Source organism: Triturus cristatus, chromosome 2_2, assembly GCF_964204655.1.
Source record: "Triturus cristatus chromosome 2_2, aTriCri1.1, whole genome shotgun sequence".
Taxonomy (NCBI): domain Eukaryota; kingdom Metazoa; phylum Chordata; class Amphibia; order Caudata; family Salamandridae; genus Triturus; species Triturus cristatus.
Genome location: NC_140582.1, coordinates 1,006,758,609 through 1,006,776,238, shown reverse-complemented (window position 1 = coordinate 1,006,776,238; position 17,630 = coordinate 1,006,758,609). Strand labels below are relative to the sequence as shown.

At 46.6% G+C, this 17,630-nt stretch overlaps 1 protein-coding gene across 1 annotated transcript in view; it reads left to right on the top strand.

Moving 5' to 3' along the window:
* The first annotated feature begins 4,612 nt into the window (after positions 1 to 4,612).
* CRMP1 (collapsin response mediator protein 1) overlaps positions 4,613 to 17,630 on the top strand; it is a 207,313-nt gene continuing 194,295 nt past the window's right edge. The window contains exon 1 of the mRNA XM_085642439.1: positions 4,613 to 5,276. Coding sequence (XP_085498565.1) covers positions 4,914 to 5,276 — 363 coding nt within the window. The 5' untranslated portion in view covers positions 4,613 to 4,913. The remainder of the gene's footprint in view (positions 5,277 to 17,630) is intronic.

Below are 17,630 nucleotides of genomic sequence, written 5' to 3'. Positions count from 1 at the left end.
AAGCTGATACGTAGATTAACTAGAACCCTTGAAGCAGTAGTGAATGAGACTATTTCCGCCTTAGGCAATTTAACGGAAGAGCAGTCTGCTATGCGGATTGTTGTGCTTCAAAATCGTCTTGTCCTTGACGTCATCCTGGCTGATAGGGGCGGAGCTTGTAGGGTCATCGGATCAAGCTGTTGCGTATTCATACCAGAAAATTCGCCATCTGTATATAAAGCCATCACTCGCCTTCATAAGATTGTAAGCCAGATACACCAGAACCCAGGCACTTGGACTTGGTCCAGTTGGTTTTGGAATGCGGTATCAGCCTGGGGATGGAGAGTTCTATCCTTCCTAGGTATTGGCCTTCTCATACTATTCAGTTGCTGTCTATGTCTACAATGTGGACCAGCGATTTGTGGTCTGTGTGCCACATCGTGTATCCCACATCAAGATTTTCATTCAAGATCCCGGAAGAAGAAAGAAGAACAAATGATGCTATATGAACAGATCAATGGATTGATGAAGATTGATATCTCTTGAAGGGCAAGTAGGGGACAAGGAGGGAATGTGGAAATATGGATTTTCCTGGTCAGTTATGTCCCCTATCTTGGACCCCAACGGTTCTATGTGCATGTCGCAAGTACACGTATGTTCCCTCCAGTTCCAGTATTGATGACGCAAACACATGCGTGTACACCGTCAACATGTCCTCTGCCAGATCCGCCATGAATAGGCCGGATATTCCATTCTTAAATATGAAAGGCCACCGGCTTTATATGGTTCACTTATGCCACTTTTCAGTCCAGGCAAGTAGGCCCTGATTCTGTCATCAAACTCTTCTTGCCTTCTGCCTCTAAAAGCTCCAGCCCGAGCCTGCATCTGTGACCATGAACTTTGTCTCATTCTCTGCGCTGCTCACGAAGCCTGACATCAGCTTACTCTCTGCCAAGAACTGTATTTCACCTTCGAATTATCTGCTTCCCCCTCAGCCGATGCATTCCTGCCTAGTAGTTTAAGTAAACATTCTTCCAGTTACCAAGCAAAAAGACCCATCTTCTCTGTCCTCATGCAAGTAATTCATAGCCTTGTTACCATGGAATATTCCTACCCCCTCGCATTCAGTGTAGACACTTAGACGCTTGTACACGCACAGTCAGTATAGAATAGATTCTGTCCGAGAGTCCTCCTTTTTGGATAACATAGTTCTTTAAACATAGGATGTTAGATATGATTTGGGATTAGGTTGACTTGACCTCCCAGACTTCTCGTCTCCACATATGGAGCTAAATGTCAAGTCCCCGTCACCCCCTAGTTACACGTCAATTACACGTCAGACTGCTGCGCGCGCATCCATGCCAAGTATTATCTTATAGATCCACCTATACATGACATCACAACCAATCATGTTTCTTTTTACTCATTATTACACCCATTTTCGGTTACGCAAACCAAACATCAAATGTCCTTATCAATTGTTACGCCTACTGTATTCACTTCATTATAATGTATGTATTATAAAAGTTACTGCTTGTCAATAAAGTATGTACTTCACTTCCTGAACCCCCGTGGTGATGGAACTTGAGGCATCCGATTATAATCGCTTATTGGAATAAAGCCCATTCCGAACCTCTAATATCACGGATTCTGCCTCTCATTTTACTGAGCTATTTTATAATGTTTCTGTACCAAATTCAGTCCCGGTAAAGGAGAAATATTTACCACACACGGAGACCTGTAATGAACATGTTAACGCCCCGCTGGATTGGGTCCATCATAGAGACCTGTAATGAACATGTTAACACCCCGCAGGCTTCGGGTCCATCATGGAGACCTGCAATGAACATGTTAACGCCGCCAAAGCTTTGGGTCCGTCACAGAGACCTGTAATGAACATGTTAACGCCCCGCAGGCTTCGGGTCCATCATAGAGACCTGTAATGAACATGTTAACGTCCCGCAGGCTGCGGGTCCATCATGGAGACCTACAATGAACATGTTAACGCTCCACAGGCTTCGGGTCCATCATGGAAACCTGCAATGAACATGTTAATGCCCTGCATATTCGGGTCCGTCATGGAGACCTGCAATGAACATTTTAACGCCCCGCAGGCTTCGGTGTCATCACGGAGACCTGCAATGAACATGTTAGCACCCCGCAGGCTTCGGGTCCGTCATAGAGACCTGCAATGCAATGAAGCTTTTAAACACCCCATCAGGGTTACAAGTGTTCTATAAATGCAAACCTTTTTCCCTTTTCTACCCCTCCCCAGCCCCTCTCAATCCAAAAAAATGACTTACATATCCACCACTCAAATTACTTTCATGTTTCACCATACTAATTCAACACTAATCCTTATGGGTTCCGGAAAAGCGTGCTACTCGCCAAAAAAAGCGCTTCAAAACCCCATCAGGGGTAGCAAGTGCTATATAAATACAAACCTCTTTCCCTCTTCTAACCCGACACCTACCCTCTCTATCCAAATAACTGAATAACCTATCCACCACTCAAATTACTTCATATTTCACTATACTAATTTTCAACACTAATCCTTTATGGGTTCCGGAGTAGCGGGCTACTCGCCAGAAAAGCGCTTCAACACCCATCAGAGGTAACAAGTGCTATGTGAATGCAAACCTCTCTTACCCTTCTATCCCTTCGCTATCCTTCTCACTCCAAATAACTGACTAATAGCCACCTCTCAAATTACTTTCATATTTCACCATACTAATTAACCACTAATCCTTTATGGGTTTCTGGAGTAGCGTGCTTTAACACCCCATCAGGGGTAACAAGCGCTATATAAATAAAAACCTTTTTTTTACCTCTTCTATCCTTCTGCTAACCTTCCGAATCCAAATATCGGACTAACTTATCCACCACTTAAAATGTACTTGCATGTTTCGCTATAATAATTCAACACTAATCCTCTATGGGTCCTGGAGTAGCGTGCTACTCGCCGAGAAAGTGCTTAAACGCCTCGTCAGGGGTAGTAAGAGCTATATAAATGCAATTACAATACAATACAATTCTTTTAGCCTTTTAGTAACGGCACATTGCGTGCTAGGATGTTGCGCCCGTACTGAATTTTCCCTGAATGCAACGTGCAGCAATGTTGGCTACAAAGCCCTGAGTGGTGGAGCTGTCACACATCACATGCTGCCGCATGGTTGGTGTTGTGCTGATAACAGCTGCTTGTGTATTGCATTTAGTAAAATACTTTGCTTTGTGTGATTTGTGTCCTTTAGATGTGCATGCCCCGTTTAAAGCCATCGCCTGTGTATGCCAGTATGGGTGTATGCTTTTTCATTGAGACCATGCTTGGGAACTGTGGGCCAAGAATCGGAGGGCGGGAGTAACTTGAAAACATGTATTTTTATTTCCACAAACTTACACAGACTTTTTTGGAGGCTCCACTTTTTTACACATTTAATTAAAACATATCAATAATCTAATGTATTTCTCTTTAAACAACTCCTAAGAGCTCAAATACCATGTTCACTTGTCTGTTGCTAAATCTACTGCCAGTCCCATGATCACTTCCACACAGTCCATAGCTAGGCTACTTTGCAGTATTGTACGGTAATGTGCTGCATGACGAAATGCTTATAAGGTCCCAAAGGCGAGACCGATTGCATTGCAAATGCTTGTTGACCTTAATTGTGGCTCTGTCACAGTCTCGGGACACAGGGGGGAGAAACTGTTGGCACTGGCCTGGAACCCAGCTCCTGATCCCCAGTAACTGCCAGAACCGGAATCTGGCCGGTTTCTATGCGATTCTAGCATTGTCACGCGGTTGACCCTTCTCCTACATCTCTCCTAAAGTGTGGAATCTACCACTAGACATATGAGCAATGCTTAATTTGAGCAAGTGGTTTCTGGTGCTCAGCATGGGTCCTTAATTGTGAACACTGGCATTTATGAAAGCCTGCCACATGGTGACTCTGTTTAAAGTACACAGCAACAGTTCTTTATTACAATAACATGCATTAAAAATAACCAATACCTGCCGCCCTACCCATTATTATAGTTTAGGGGACATGGAATAGACTGACTGTTCACACTTAGAGGAATGTGATGCTTGACAGTTGTATTGGCACTGTCATTGGTTGCCCTGGCAGGGGCATTGGGTGGTGACAAGGGCAGGGCGCTATTTAAAAAAAACTTTTTTTTTAACAAATTAAGCACTGCATATGAATTCTGCAAGAAGCTGAAGACCTGGCTTTTTAAATAATCACATTAGTCCCCAGGCTAGATTTACACCTGTTCAGCGCCAGGATGCCCTCCCGATGAGATTGCATTATACAGGCCTAGATAACATAACATTTTAAAAAATCACTTTGCAATCACAAACTTCATTTTGCACCAATCAGTTCAGCAGACGGCAAACGGCCGACTCGTAGTTTACTGCGGATATTACATGTGTTATTGCGGGTTAGATTGACATGTTTTTTTTCTCACCGCTTGAAAAAAGCATTGATTGACCTGAGAGTTTACACAACGCTTCGGGGTGAAGTAAAGTGACGACAGGCTGCCCAGCCCGAGCATCGGCTGTCGCTGTCCCCGCCTCACATGCAAGGGGGGGGGGGGTCCCTACAGCAAGCCACAGCAGCAAGGGAACACTGCAGCCCAGCAGCGGCAGTGCTGAGTCCGGCTGGCAAAGACGCAAGGTCTGTCCGCTTCCCCGGGAAACCTCTTGTCTGCCTGAGACATCTGTCTCCCCATCAGAGGATCCTGCCTTTCTGTCTATATATTTCTCAGGAATTCTTTTCACCCACCTTCTTTCAGGCTCTATTTTCAGCTATTTCACAGGTGCATGGTCTCGCGTGTTCCTTAGGATTTGTTGGGGGCGGGCACCCCCCGGATGCCCACGGGTCCCGTCTGCCTCCTCGCGCCACATTGCTGCTGCGCGGCGAGCAGGAGGTAGGATCATGGCTGAGAGGAGACGGAACGTCGCGAAAGAGGAGGATGACCTGCCCGTCTACCTGGCGAGGCCGGGCACCGCGGCCCAGACCCCGCGCGTGAAGTACGGGGGCATGTTCGGCATGGTCGAGGGGGCCTACGAGAATAAGACCATTGATTTCGACGCCTACAGCGTGGGGAAGAAGGGCTCTGGCGCAGCCCGGAGCAGCAGCAGGCAGGACCTGGACGGGGAGAATTTCGACGAGACGGTCAGCGATGCGAGCGAGGTGTCCGGGTCGGTGATCGGCTCTCCGGGGGAGAGGGAGGAGAAGACCCCCGGTGTCGAAATCAAGTACCCCTCTGGAAAAGAGCACCTGCAGGGCGAGGACGAGGTGAGGGGCGGAGGCATCGGGGCACTGCGGGTATTTCACTGAGTTGGGGCAGGGCGAACTGGTAAAGGGCAGGCACTGCCCCGGCCGGCATGGCACAGAGAAAAGCACGCAGGGGAGGGGCTGTCGGGTAAAAGGGGGTAGTTGTGGGGTTACGGGGCACTGGGGTATTTCACGGAGATGGGACAGCTCCAAAGCAGGACGAACAGAGCAGCACAGGGTGGGGTGGCAGATAGAGGAGCACGTGCAGGGCAGCAGCTGTCGAGATAAGAGGGGCAGGTGTGGGGTGACGGGGGAAATTGTGGCCTAGCAAGGGTGCTATGGGCCCTTATACAAGCAAGAGCACTGGCCTCATTCCCTGGTTACTGGTGAAAATCAACTACTACCTGGGGTGAAGTAGGTCCCTGCCACCCTTGGACCCCGGTGCCACTGCACTCGTTGCACTATAGATAGCTGCGCCCTTCGGGCACCGTGGGTAAGACTATTACGGCGGGGAGGAGGCCGGGGCATTGCAAGGCGGTGCTGGTGGATAGACAGGGCTCACGCAGTGCCAGGGCAATGGCGAGGCCAGGAGACAGGGCACTGTTGAGGGTATCCCACAGAAGAGAGCAGCTGGCGCTGCTGTATACCCTATAGGCAAATACGACTCACAGCACTAGAGGGAATTGCAACCGAGAAGCCTGCAGTACCAAAGGTGCAAATGCAAGGGTGGGGCAGCTGGCACCGCACGGATTTACCACTCAGAATAAAACGTCTTCAAGGCAGAGACGTTTTAATGCATGGGCAGAGTGGTGTCTGGCCCGGGGCCCCAGCCTTTCAGGGGGGTCCCTGATAGAGACAGCTCTTTTCTGCAGACATTCTTCCTCCGATGACCTTAAATAATTCTTCAACAAATGTTTTTAAATGCCGTTTTCCTTTAATTGTTTTCAAAGTAGATGATGTGTGGGAGTCTACTGCAGAAATGTTGTGATTATGTTTCCTGCAACATTTATGAAAAAGGTTTCTTTTAGACCAAAACAGCACCTCACATAGGACAAATGGGAGGGGGTCACAGAGATTATTTGCAATATTAGTGAGCTGCTGCTGTGTTACAATATCGAAAACATACATCGCTATCCCTGAATACTAGATGTACACACATTTAGAATTTGGTCCAATGTCCTGTGCGCTGTCAGTAACCTGGCCAAAGAGGGGACCAAAGACCTGGAACGGGATCATAAATTCAAATTTGTTCCGAACAGGGTCCCCAAAATAAGTTGGGCCCAGGACCCCCAAAATGTTTAAAATGTCCCTGCTTCAAGGTGTCCTACTTTGTGATGTAACTTGGGTCCAAGCCGCAGCAGGAGAACCTAGGGAGCTAGGACAGCTGTGAGGTGAGGGTGGATTAGTCGTGTATTGCAAGCCAGTGAGGGAATGGGGGTACAGCAGAACGCTGCAAGAAGGGACTATTCAAAAGAAACACTTCCGGACCCGTATGTTATGAAGTCATGGGGATACAGAGCTGTGCAACGCTAGAAGGTATCCCTCGGAAAGGCCTCTCTTCTGCTTTGTCTGGTAGGTTTTGAGGTAACGGCCCTACAGGGCATTATGCCATTGGCAAAGAAGCGCCTGAGGAGCAAGCAGAGTAGCGCTGTGGCGTAGCGAAACGTGAGTGCCCCCCCTGCAAAGTACATGCAGGAGGCCCCCACGCTCCGGACCCAGTCCGAAGCTCTCAAGGCATGGACCTGCCACTGCCAGAGGCCCACTGCATCGCGGGGGCTGTGGGGGCTTTTGTTATGCCACTGGAGCAGCAAGGCTATGAAGGTGGATGTGGGACAGTACTGGTTAATCTGGAAGGACCTAGCATGAAGGAGCGCGTGCAGGTTAGACGAGTGATGAGGTAACTGCTTTGCGGGGCTTTGGAGCCTAGAGGTGACGGGACTGATACTTATATTTACCAATACGAAGAAAAAGCACTGAAGCAGACACTCTCCTGGTTTCGTAGGATGATTGATAAGTCAATATATGTAGTCAATGTAAAGATGAGTAAAACATTCTCCATTTGTTACAAACTTCCATGCACGGCATGAACAATTTCACCATAAAAGCAGCCGACACGTGTTTCATCTGCAGGACTTTGTCAAGGCTATAGAACTGTCCAACTACCACAAGCCGTGGACCTAGACCAACAGGTATAACCGCCGAACTTCGTATGTCCTTTATCACAACACGGCAGAGTATAAGGCGTACGAACAATCGTAGAACCAGTGACATTGTAATTGCGGCCAACCCAGCCCATGAAGGCACGTAATAAAAGGGGTTGCCTCAAAAGTGAGCCAGCTTGTAAAAAGTAATATGCGCTAGGACCGTGATAAGCCTGCCGACATCCGTAACAATCCAGAAACGCCAAACTTTTGGTCTTGGTCCACGACTTGTACTAGTTGGACATTTCTTGGGCCTTCAAAAAAGTCCTGCAGATGAAACACATGCTGGATGCTGGCTGCTTTTCAACAGTAGCAGGTTCAAGAATTGTTGCTACTGCAGGAAGTAAAGTGAGGGAGCTTCAGCTACATGAGGCGATGGGGGTAGGATCTAGCCCAGGGTTATTCAGCAGCGGAACAATGACACCTTCTCTTAATTGGGTACAGATAAAGGGTGAGGTTTTGTACTGATCATAAAGGGTCAAGAATACTAGGTGCAGGTTGGTGGAAGAAATAGATGGGAGGGCAATAAGATGAAACCTGACTTATATTGCTGTAGCAGTTGAGAAAAATATGGTGGAAAGAGCATGGGAGAAGTCAGACCAAGTCGATAAACACACATGCATTTGTACAGCACACGCTTATCCAGGAGGGTATATTGGAGTTAAAATTTACTCACATCACTGGTAGTTATTGTACCAACCTTGGAAAGAAAAAAGGTTAAGTGGACCCGCCAGTATTTGAATCTACGACCATGAGGTCAAACAAATATGTTCTTTGTGTTCTTTGTGTTTACACCTGAGGCGGAAAGCCGGGTGTTAGGCCACTCGCAGCATTCTCTTTTTAATACAAATCCGAAAGTTCCCGTTATTTCTGTTTAGCGCCGTATTTTAATAGCCAACCTAGCATCTCTGCACTCCCCTGACCCTCGGATACATTGCCATAGACCCTGACGCTATACTAGATCAGTGGCGGCCATATTGGAGTAAGTAGCCAGTCCCAGCGCTCTAGTCCCCAGCGCCGAGACTACAAAAGGAGGCATCGCGAGCACTCGCGAGACTTGTGTTCTTTGTGTTTACACCTGAGGCGGAAAGCCGGGTGTTAGGCCACTCGCAGCATTCTTTTTTTAATACAAATCCGAAAGTTCCCGTTATTTCTGTTTAGCGCCGTATTTTAATAGCCAACCTAGCATCTCTGCACTCCCCTGACCCTCGGATACATTGCCATAGACCCTGACGCTATACTAGATCAGTGGCGGCCATATTGGAGTAAGTAGCCAGTCCCAGCGCTCTAGTCCCCAGCGCCGAGACTACAAAAGGAGGCATCGCGAGCACTCGCGAGACTTGTGTTCTTTGTGTTTACACCTGAGGCGGAAAGCCGGGTGTTAGGCCACTCGCAGCATTCTCTTTTTAATACAAATCCGAAAGTTCCCGTTATTTCTGTTTAGCGCCGTATTTTAATAGCCAACCTAGCATCTCTGCACTCCCCTGACCCTCGGATACATTGCCATAGACCCTGACGCTATACTAGATCAGTGGCGGCCATATTGGAGTAAGTAGCCAGTCCCAGCGCTCTAGTCCCCAGCGCCGAGACTACAAAAGGAGGCATCGCGAGCACTCGCGAGACTTGTGTTCTTTGTGTTTACACCTGAGGCGGAAAGCCGGGTGTTAGGCCACTCGCAGCATTCTTTTTTTAATACAAATCTGAAAGTTCCCGTTATTTCTGTTTAGTGCCGTATTTTAATAGCCAACCTAGCATCTCTGCACTCCCCTGACCCTCGGATACATTGCCATAGACCCTGACGCTATACTAGATCAGTGGCGGCCATATTGGAGTAAGTAGCCAGTCCCAGCGCTCTAGTCCCCAGCGCCGAGACTACAAAAGGAGGCATCGCGAGCACTCGCGAGACTTGTGTTCTTTGTGTTTACACCTGAGGCGGAAAGCCGGGTGTTAGGCCACTCGCAGCATTCTCTTTTTAATACAAATCCGAAAGTTCCCGTTATTTCTGTTTAGCGCCGTATTTTAATAGCCAACCTAGCATCTCTGCACTCCCCTGACCCTCGGATACATTGCCATAGACCCTGACGCTATACTAGATCAGTGGCGGCCATATTGGAGTAAGTAGCCAGTCCCAGCGCTCTAGTCCCCAGCGCCGAGACTACAAAAGGAGGCATCGCGAGCACTCGCGAGACTTGTGTTCTTTGTGTTTACACCTGAGGCGGAAAGCCGGGTGTTAGGCCACTCGCAGCATTCTCTTTTTAATACAAATCCGAAAGTTCCCGTTATTTCTGTTTAGCGCCGTATTTTAATAGCCAACCTAGCATCTCTGCACTCCCCTGACCCTCGGATACATTGCCATAGACCCTGACGCTATACTAGATCAGTGGCGGCCATATTGGAGTAAGTAGCCAGTCCCAGCGCTCTAGTCCCCAGCGCCGAGACTACAAAAGGAGGCATCGCGAGCACTCGCGAGACTTGTGTTCTTTGTGTTTACACCTGAGGCGGAAAGCCGGGTGTTAGGCCACTCGCAGCATTCTTTTTTTAATACAAATCCGAAAGTTCCCGTTATTTCTGTTTAGCGCCGTATTTTAATAGCCAACCTATCATCTCTGCACTCCCCTGACCCTCGGATACATTGCCATAGACCCTGACGCTATACTAGATCAGTGGCGGCCATATTGGAGTAAGTAGCCAGTCCCAGCGCTCTAGTCCCCAGCGCCGAGACTACAAAAGGAGGCATCGCGAGCACTCGCGAGACTTGTGTTCTTTGTGTTTACACCTGAGGCGGAAAGCCGGGTGTTAGGCCACTCGCAGCATTCTCTTTTTAATACAAATCCGAAAGTTCCCGTTATTTCTGTTTAGCGCCGTATTTTAATAGCCAACCTAGCATCTCTGCACTCCCCTGACCCTCGGATACATTGCCATAGACCCTGACGCTATACTAGATCAGTGGCGGCCATATTGGAGTAAGTAGCCAGTCCCAGCGCTCTAGTCCCCAGCGCCGAGACTACAAAAGGAGATAGGCACACCTCAGCGGACGCGAACAGCGGCGCCGGAGTGGCGCCGAAGTCAAGCCAAAGTCCTGCCCGTCTGCGCCCGTCCGCGCTAAGTCCGGGCCTAGGGCCATAAATTACGTCCCATTTACCCCTATGTCACCCACTAAAGATTACTTATTATCATTGAACACCCATTCTTTGAACTGTCCCCAAACCATCGTGGTAGAAAAATGGACTGAACCCTTTTCTTGCCCACAATGCAAGCAACACATATTACCCTCCACGACACAACGCCTTAAAAATACTGGGAGGACCCTTAAGGGAGCACTTATAAATGCACGCTCCATGTGCAAGAACGCTCAACATATATATGACCTCATTACTGAAATGGATCTCGACTGCCTAATGGTAACTGAGACGTGGCTCAAAGATTGGACCAATCCCGATATAGTTAATGCCCTCCCCTCGGGCTTTCTAATTCAGAGATTGGACCGACCTCATCAACGTGGAGGAGGATTAGCCATAATTTATCGTGACTCCTTTAAATGCACCACTGTGGAAATATCTGAAATAAAAGAAGCTGAATGCCTCAGTTTCAGTCTGCAAACCCATGACTCTTTCACCTTTTCTGGTCTATTAATATATCGACCCCCCGGACAAGCTACCCGCTTCTTGGACAGCTTTGGGGAAGCTCTCGCTAACCTAATTCTACGCTCGGCCAATTTCACTCTACTAGGAGATATAAATATACATTTGGATAACCCCAACGACCCCAACACGGTTTACTTTAAAGACATATTGACCATACTAGGCTTGACGATTCCAACTCAGGAGCCTACTCATAATGCCGGGCATATATTAGATTGCATATGCTCGAATATCAATACACTAACTGTTGATCCTCCTCTGACCCAAACATGGTCAGACCATAAACTTATGAGTTTTAATCTAAAAATAGACAACAATAAAGAAACTAAGTCAATTCCCACCACCACAAATCCCACCCCCTGCTGGAAAAAAATCATCGAGCACCCGGAATTAATGAACTGGGTACAGACAGCAAAACCAACACCAGTGGGAAATGTGTGCACTGATTACGCAAACTATAACAACTGGGTGAAATCCATTGGGGAAAAACTGACAACAGGAGGAGCCAAATCTAACAAAATACAAAGGAAAAAATCCGCTCCCTGGTACACTAAATCCCTAAAAGCCACGCTAAGAGAAGTGAAACTCCTTGAAAGAAAATGGCGTCGCCATTATAAAAAGGAAGATAGGGAAATCTATAAGAATGTTAGGAGGAATTACCATACCTCCATCAAGTTGGCAAAAACTAACTATAACACCAACTTGATAGAATCGACCAACAACAATCAAAAAGAAATATTCCAAATAGTCAATGGCTTCAGAAAACCCAAAATACTATCACAGGAAATTCCACCGTCCCAAGCCCTCTGCGACAAAATAGCGGAATATTTCGAACAGAAAATTACAAACTTTACAAAAGAGTTTCCACAGATCAGTCAACCAGCATTAAATACAGCTGACCCTACCATCCAAATAGACTCACCTTGTACTACCACATGGGGTAATTTTACTTTGATTAATTCTACCGAGTCTGCTCAAGCTATCTCTAAATTGAACTCAGGCTCCCCTCTTGACCCCTGCCCACCCCTACTGCTCAAGGCTATAAAAGATGAGGTCAACCCAATTATAAACTCAATCCTGAACTCCTCCCTACAAACAGGAGATATCCCCGCATGCTGGAAGGTCGCGGTAGTCAAACCCCTTCAGAAAAAAACTATTCAGGACCCTACGACACTGTCAAACCTCCGACCCATATCACTTCTTCCAGCACTATGCAAACTCACAGAGACATGTGTAAACAAACAACTCACAGCATATCTCGAGAACAACAATTTGTTACATCCCAATCAAGCAGGTTTCCGCTCTCACCACTCAACTGAATCTGCCCTTATTTTCTCAACGGAAACTATCAGGGCCGCTTTGGATCAGGGCAAAAGAGCCGTCCTGATCCTACTGGATCTCTCTGCGGCGTTCGACACGGTGTCCCATGATATTCTACTTCATCGCCTGAGTAGTGCAGGCATAGGGGGCACCGTGTTGAAATGGTTTACCAACTTCCTCAGACAAAGAAAACAGACTATTCTTCTAGGTCCACATCACTCTGAGGCAAGAGAAGTTCAATCTGGGGTACCTCAGGGCTCTAGCTTAAGCCCCATATTGTTTAACCTATATATGGTCCCCCTAATGGAACTTATCTCTTCTTTTGCTATCAGCTCAATAGCCTACGCCGATGATACTCAACTAGTTGTAATCCTAGATGAGGACGCGGCAATTGCTGAACGTTCCCTCAGAGATTGTCTGAAGGCCACTTTCGAGTGGATGAACACAAACCACCTGAGATGCAACACTGCAAAGACGGAAATTTTACCCTTTGGGAAAAATAATCTGTTTTCTCCCCAAACCTGCTGGCCACCTAATGCTGAAGCCCCGCCGAGTACCATAAAGAGTGCCCGAAATTTAGGAATTAAAATTGATGAGGCACTATCCTTCAAGCAACAGACCAGTGAAGTGGCTGGCTCCTGTTTCAATATCATCAAAAGCCTTCGGAAATTCTTTGACTTCCTCCCCCTACCAGCAAGGAAAACGGTAGCGGTGGCATTGATTACATCTAGGTTGGATTATTGTAACGGACTGTATGTGGGTGCCAACAAGGCCCTTCTACATAAGCTGCAGATGGTGCAAAATACTGCAGCAAGGCTGGTGCTAAAAATGCCAAGAAAATCCTCAGCATCCGCAGCACTTGACACCCTCCATTGGCTCCCTATCCAAAAGAGAATCCTATTCAAACTACTGATCATCTCTTTCAGAGCATTCCATAAAAGAGGCCCTACCTACCTGACTAACAAATTTAATCGCTACCACCCCGGACGTCATCTAAGATCTGCTACGGCCAACCTAATGACCATTCCAAAGTTTCGATTGGCCACTAGAGGGGGAAAGTCCCTGGCGGTCAAAGGCTCTAGAGCCTGGAACACACTTCCACCTCAAATTCGTGAAATCTCCTGTGAGAGCAAATTCAGGAAAGCCATTAAAACCTGGATTTATAACCTAACTGCCTCCGCCTGCAAAACCCTGGTCTAATATCTACTTTAGGGTCTATTACATCTCCCTTCTGCCTTCGAACCACACAAATTGAACCTAGCGCCAAGATGCTCCTCGGAGCGATAGAGCGCTATATAAAATCCCCCCAAACATAAACATAAACATAAACATAAATATCCCTGCAGTAGATGCATACGTGTATAGAGCCATCAGACGTGGGCGAGAGGAGCAAGGCTGAAGGGACCTGGCACTCCATGGTAATGTTATGTGCATTAGGGAGAAAGAGCACTCAGTTGTTCCATAATTCGTAGGAGGAAACTAGCGTATGGGTGAGTGAAGTGGTTTCAGTCAGTTCTAAAATGTTGGTCAGGTCTAAATCCTATTCGCTTTTAACAAGTACACAAGATATGTTCGAATTAGTGGCTTTTATGGCTGCCATTAAGTTCGCCTTTTTATTTACAGCCCTGCCAAGTACCACACATCAGGCGTTAGACTAATGCATTTCAATGTGGTGGTCTACATTACAGTATTAAAATGCATTATTACCAGTGTTCTAAGTGTGAGAAAAAAAGTAGGGGAACTGTGGGCAGAGACTCCGAGGGCAGGGATAACCCGAAGATTGGATCAGGGGGCGGAGTCAGAGGTGTGGCCAGAATGTGCAAAACATCCCCGTTTTTAGTATTTGTTTGGCAGTTCACTGACCAGTTACAGTTTATTGTGTTATTTAATTCAACCAATGGATACACTGGATTATTTAACGTTTAATCTGAGTTATTGGCATTTAAATACATTCACAAAGTGGAATATACTTCCGATCACAGAATGTCCCAAATACGCTTAAAAGTGGAATCACAAGCCATTTGTCTCCGACCCATGCAGTTTCTGTCCTGACCCGTGCAGTTTCAGTCCTTAGCAGTTCTCCTCCCTTCTTCCACAAGAGCAGTTCAAACATGAATGGCAAAATATCCTAGTTTGCAAATGTTTTCTATATAATTATGGCTCTGCCATATTTGCCACATAATGCATCATCCGCTGCATAATCTTACAGTTTTAACAAATCATTTTTGTAGCTCAAACAGATAAAAAATTACTAAAAAACGTGACATGTTGCTGCAAAGTGAACAGCCCTCTGCAAAGGTTGACTGATCACCTCTCTCACTGCTGCATTTGTATGTTACACTGGTACTAATGAGGCAAAATCTTTGCAGAGACTTAACATGTGTAAAAATGTCAAAATAATAAAGTAGAAGAAAATATAGTGCATTACGCTGCTGCCTTTTTTTTCTGCATAATTTAGTCAACACTGCTGCATAATTCCAGTGGCCCCAAAGCAGGCAGCTCATGTTAAAAGTGCTTGTGCATGGAGCATAGAGACTGTGAAATTTGCAAACTTAGTTTGGTGTGCGTGCAAATCCTGCATTGCCGATCCCTGGTGAGTTGCAGCTACTACTGCTGAAACAAGGCCAATGGAGGTACCAATGGGTGAGGCGGACTGGTCTTGAGGGCAGAGCCGGCTTTAGCGCTAGTGGCGCCCTGTGCAACATGTTTGTTGGTGCACCCAATGACCACCTACGCCTCGGACTCCCTCACTACCACCCTTTAACATTGCCCCTAAAGTCTCCATAACCACACTCTTTCTCGGATGCATTTAGTTTGATTTACAGCGCCACTCATACCAGTGTACGGTGTCAGAGCACTTTACATCACACACACTTCCCAGAGACAATCATTTATACGTGTGCAAATCACTGAATAGAAGGACTACAAGGTGTAGTAGTCACATGACTACCATACTAGTAGGCAGTATATTTTAATAGCTCACTGTTCTATGTTAGGATTTTAACTTATAAACTGCAAGTAACAAAATGATCTCTCTGATAAAGCAGTAACCCACCCACCTAGTTAACATTATGTGCACTTTGTGATCTGCACGGTACATGTTCTGTGCAGCAGGCACATTAACCCTCTGCGCTTCCTTTCCAGGAGTCAACCCTTCCACTAGACAAAACTCCAATATCTCTCTAGGAAGAACATTAATCACCAGAGTTATCATGACATTTTTATTGTTGCTGAAAATTGCTGGAGGCCTGGAAGGAGGCAGCAAGATTTTTTAAAACCATAATATACTTGCAAACACGACACCCTCACCCGAAATAGGTGCCAGGTGCAGCCACATCGTTAGCACCGCCCTAACCTGTTCAAGGTTCCTGTGGCCTCAGTGACAGAGTCACAGTGTCTGGATCACTGTTGCTCTAGGTGTGCTGCTTCGTAGGCCTGCCCGCAAGACTGGAGATTAACTTCAGTATTGATTGTGATGGACAGGCCTTCAAGTTTTACCCACAAATGACTAGGGTACACCTGCTTGTGCTAAGACACCAGGTCTTCTAAGGTTTTGCTGGACCTTCTAAGGTCTAGCATGGAAATATGCTCCCTAAGGAGAGTTGTCTGGTGGACTGGTCATGAAGGCTGAACCTGATCCCCCAGTTCCAAATTCGGCAGCTCTGGCCATAGTGCCACATCCTCTCCCCCACTGAACACCATACTGCCCCACTGAGAGAAACTCACACTGCCTTCAGCTACAACCTAATTGTGCCCGCTGTAAACACCTGAATGTGGCTCAATTCAAATTATGCACTAGACAAGAGTAATATGCTGCCTAAAAAAAATTAACAACATCCCTGGAAAAGCAAACACTCATAGGGAATGCAAGATTAAGTAAAGCATGTGAAATGTAAACAGAACATCATGGTTACCTTAACGCTTTTACACTGATTCAGAAATCAGTGAGTGCTTTTGCATGAAAAGTTAAGGACATGATTACAGGGCCCAGAAAGGACCCGTTTCAATGTCCGTTGCTTATATCCTTACAAAACGTAAGCAGTCTGGTTTTAAAAGATCACATCCATAAACACAGAGCTGTGGTACACATTTTGTTTTCCAATCCACCCATCAACCAGGTATTATAGTACCTCCAAGAATGGTGCACTTCCCCACCACAATCCCTGAGGGGTCAGAGTTGTCATGTTCGATAGTTGCCAGAAACTATAAGTTCCTTGGTAAGGTTGCGAGCCTTATAGTGGCACTGCAAGCTAGCTGGTCTACAGACTAACATATTCTTTAGGGGTGTCTGGAATCAGTCTGGACACTAATCCCTTAGTTTATGTTGTCTACACACTCAGATCATATATAGGTTTGTAGGAACTACACCACGGATTATTACTTCACCTGTGAGAAATTGGGTTACTGGTTGACTTGGGTGTGACCACTGGTCAAGCAGCAACTACAATCCTTGTCAGGGTGAGGCACAAGCCAACCCTAAATCAATCTGTGCTCAAACCTCTGGTAGCTCGGGACAGAGCAGTCAGGCTTAACTAAGAGGCCATGTGTAAAGTATTTGTGCAACACTTCAAACAATGACACAGTGAAAGCACTACGCAAAAAGGATCCCACACCAAGTTAGAAAATTACAGCAAACTGTCATAAATAAAACAAGACCAAAATGACAACAATCCAATCAGTATAATCAGTGTTATGAATTTTTAAAGAATTTAGTGAAAATAGTGGCAAAAAGCACAAAGCGCCAACTCGGAATATCTGGTCGCACAGGACCTGTTCAAAGTCACACTTTCAGGCCAACCGCAATGGAGCGCAGGTTCGATACAGTCATCAGGTTAGGCCCACTAAAGTTTACCTTCTCAAGTCCATGCCAAGAGTCTCGTTCTCATTGAAGAGGGCCACAAGAAGCAAAGAGATCATTGCGGGAGGCTTTCGACGTAGCACGTAGAGTCGGCCTTGCTGAAGCTTTGCGTTGACAATCCTCTCGAGTGGGCGATGCTGGAGCGCAAAGAGTTGTGCTGACAGATCTTTGCACTGAATAGCAGTGGGATCAGTGAGGACAGGCCCATTCCCGGTCGCGAATACTAAAAGTTTGATTTCACCTCACTGAGCCACACTAAGGATCCAAAAACTGAGGGGCACCATTTGCGGGAGAGGAACTCACTACAGCTGGTCCAGGGTCTGGTGTAGGATTTTAGGCAGTCTTTTATGTCTCT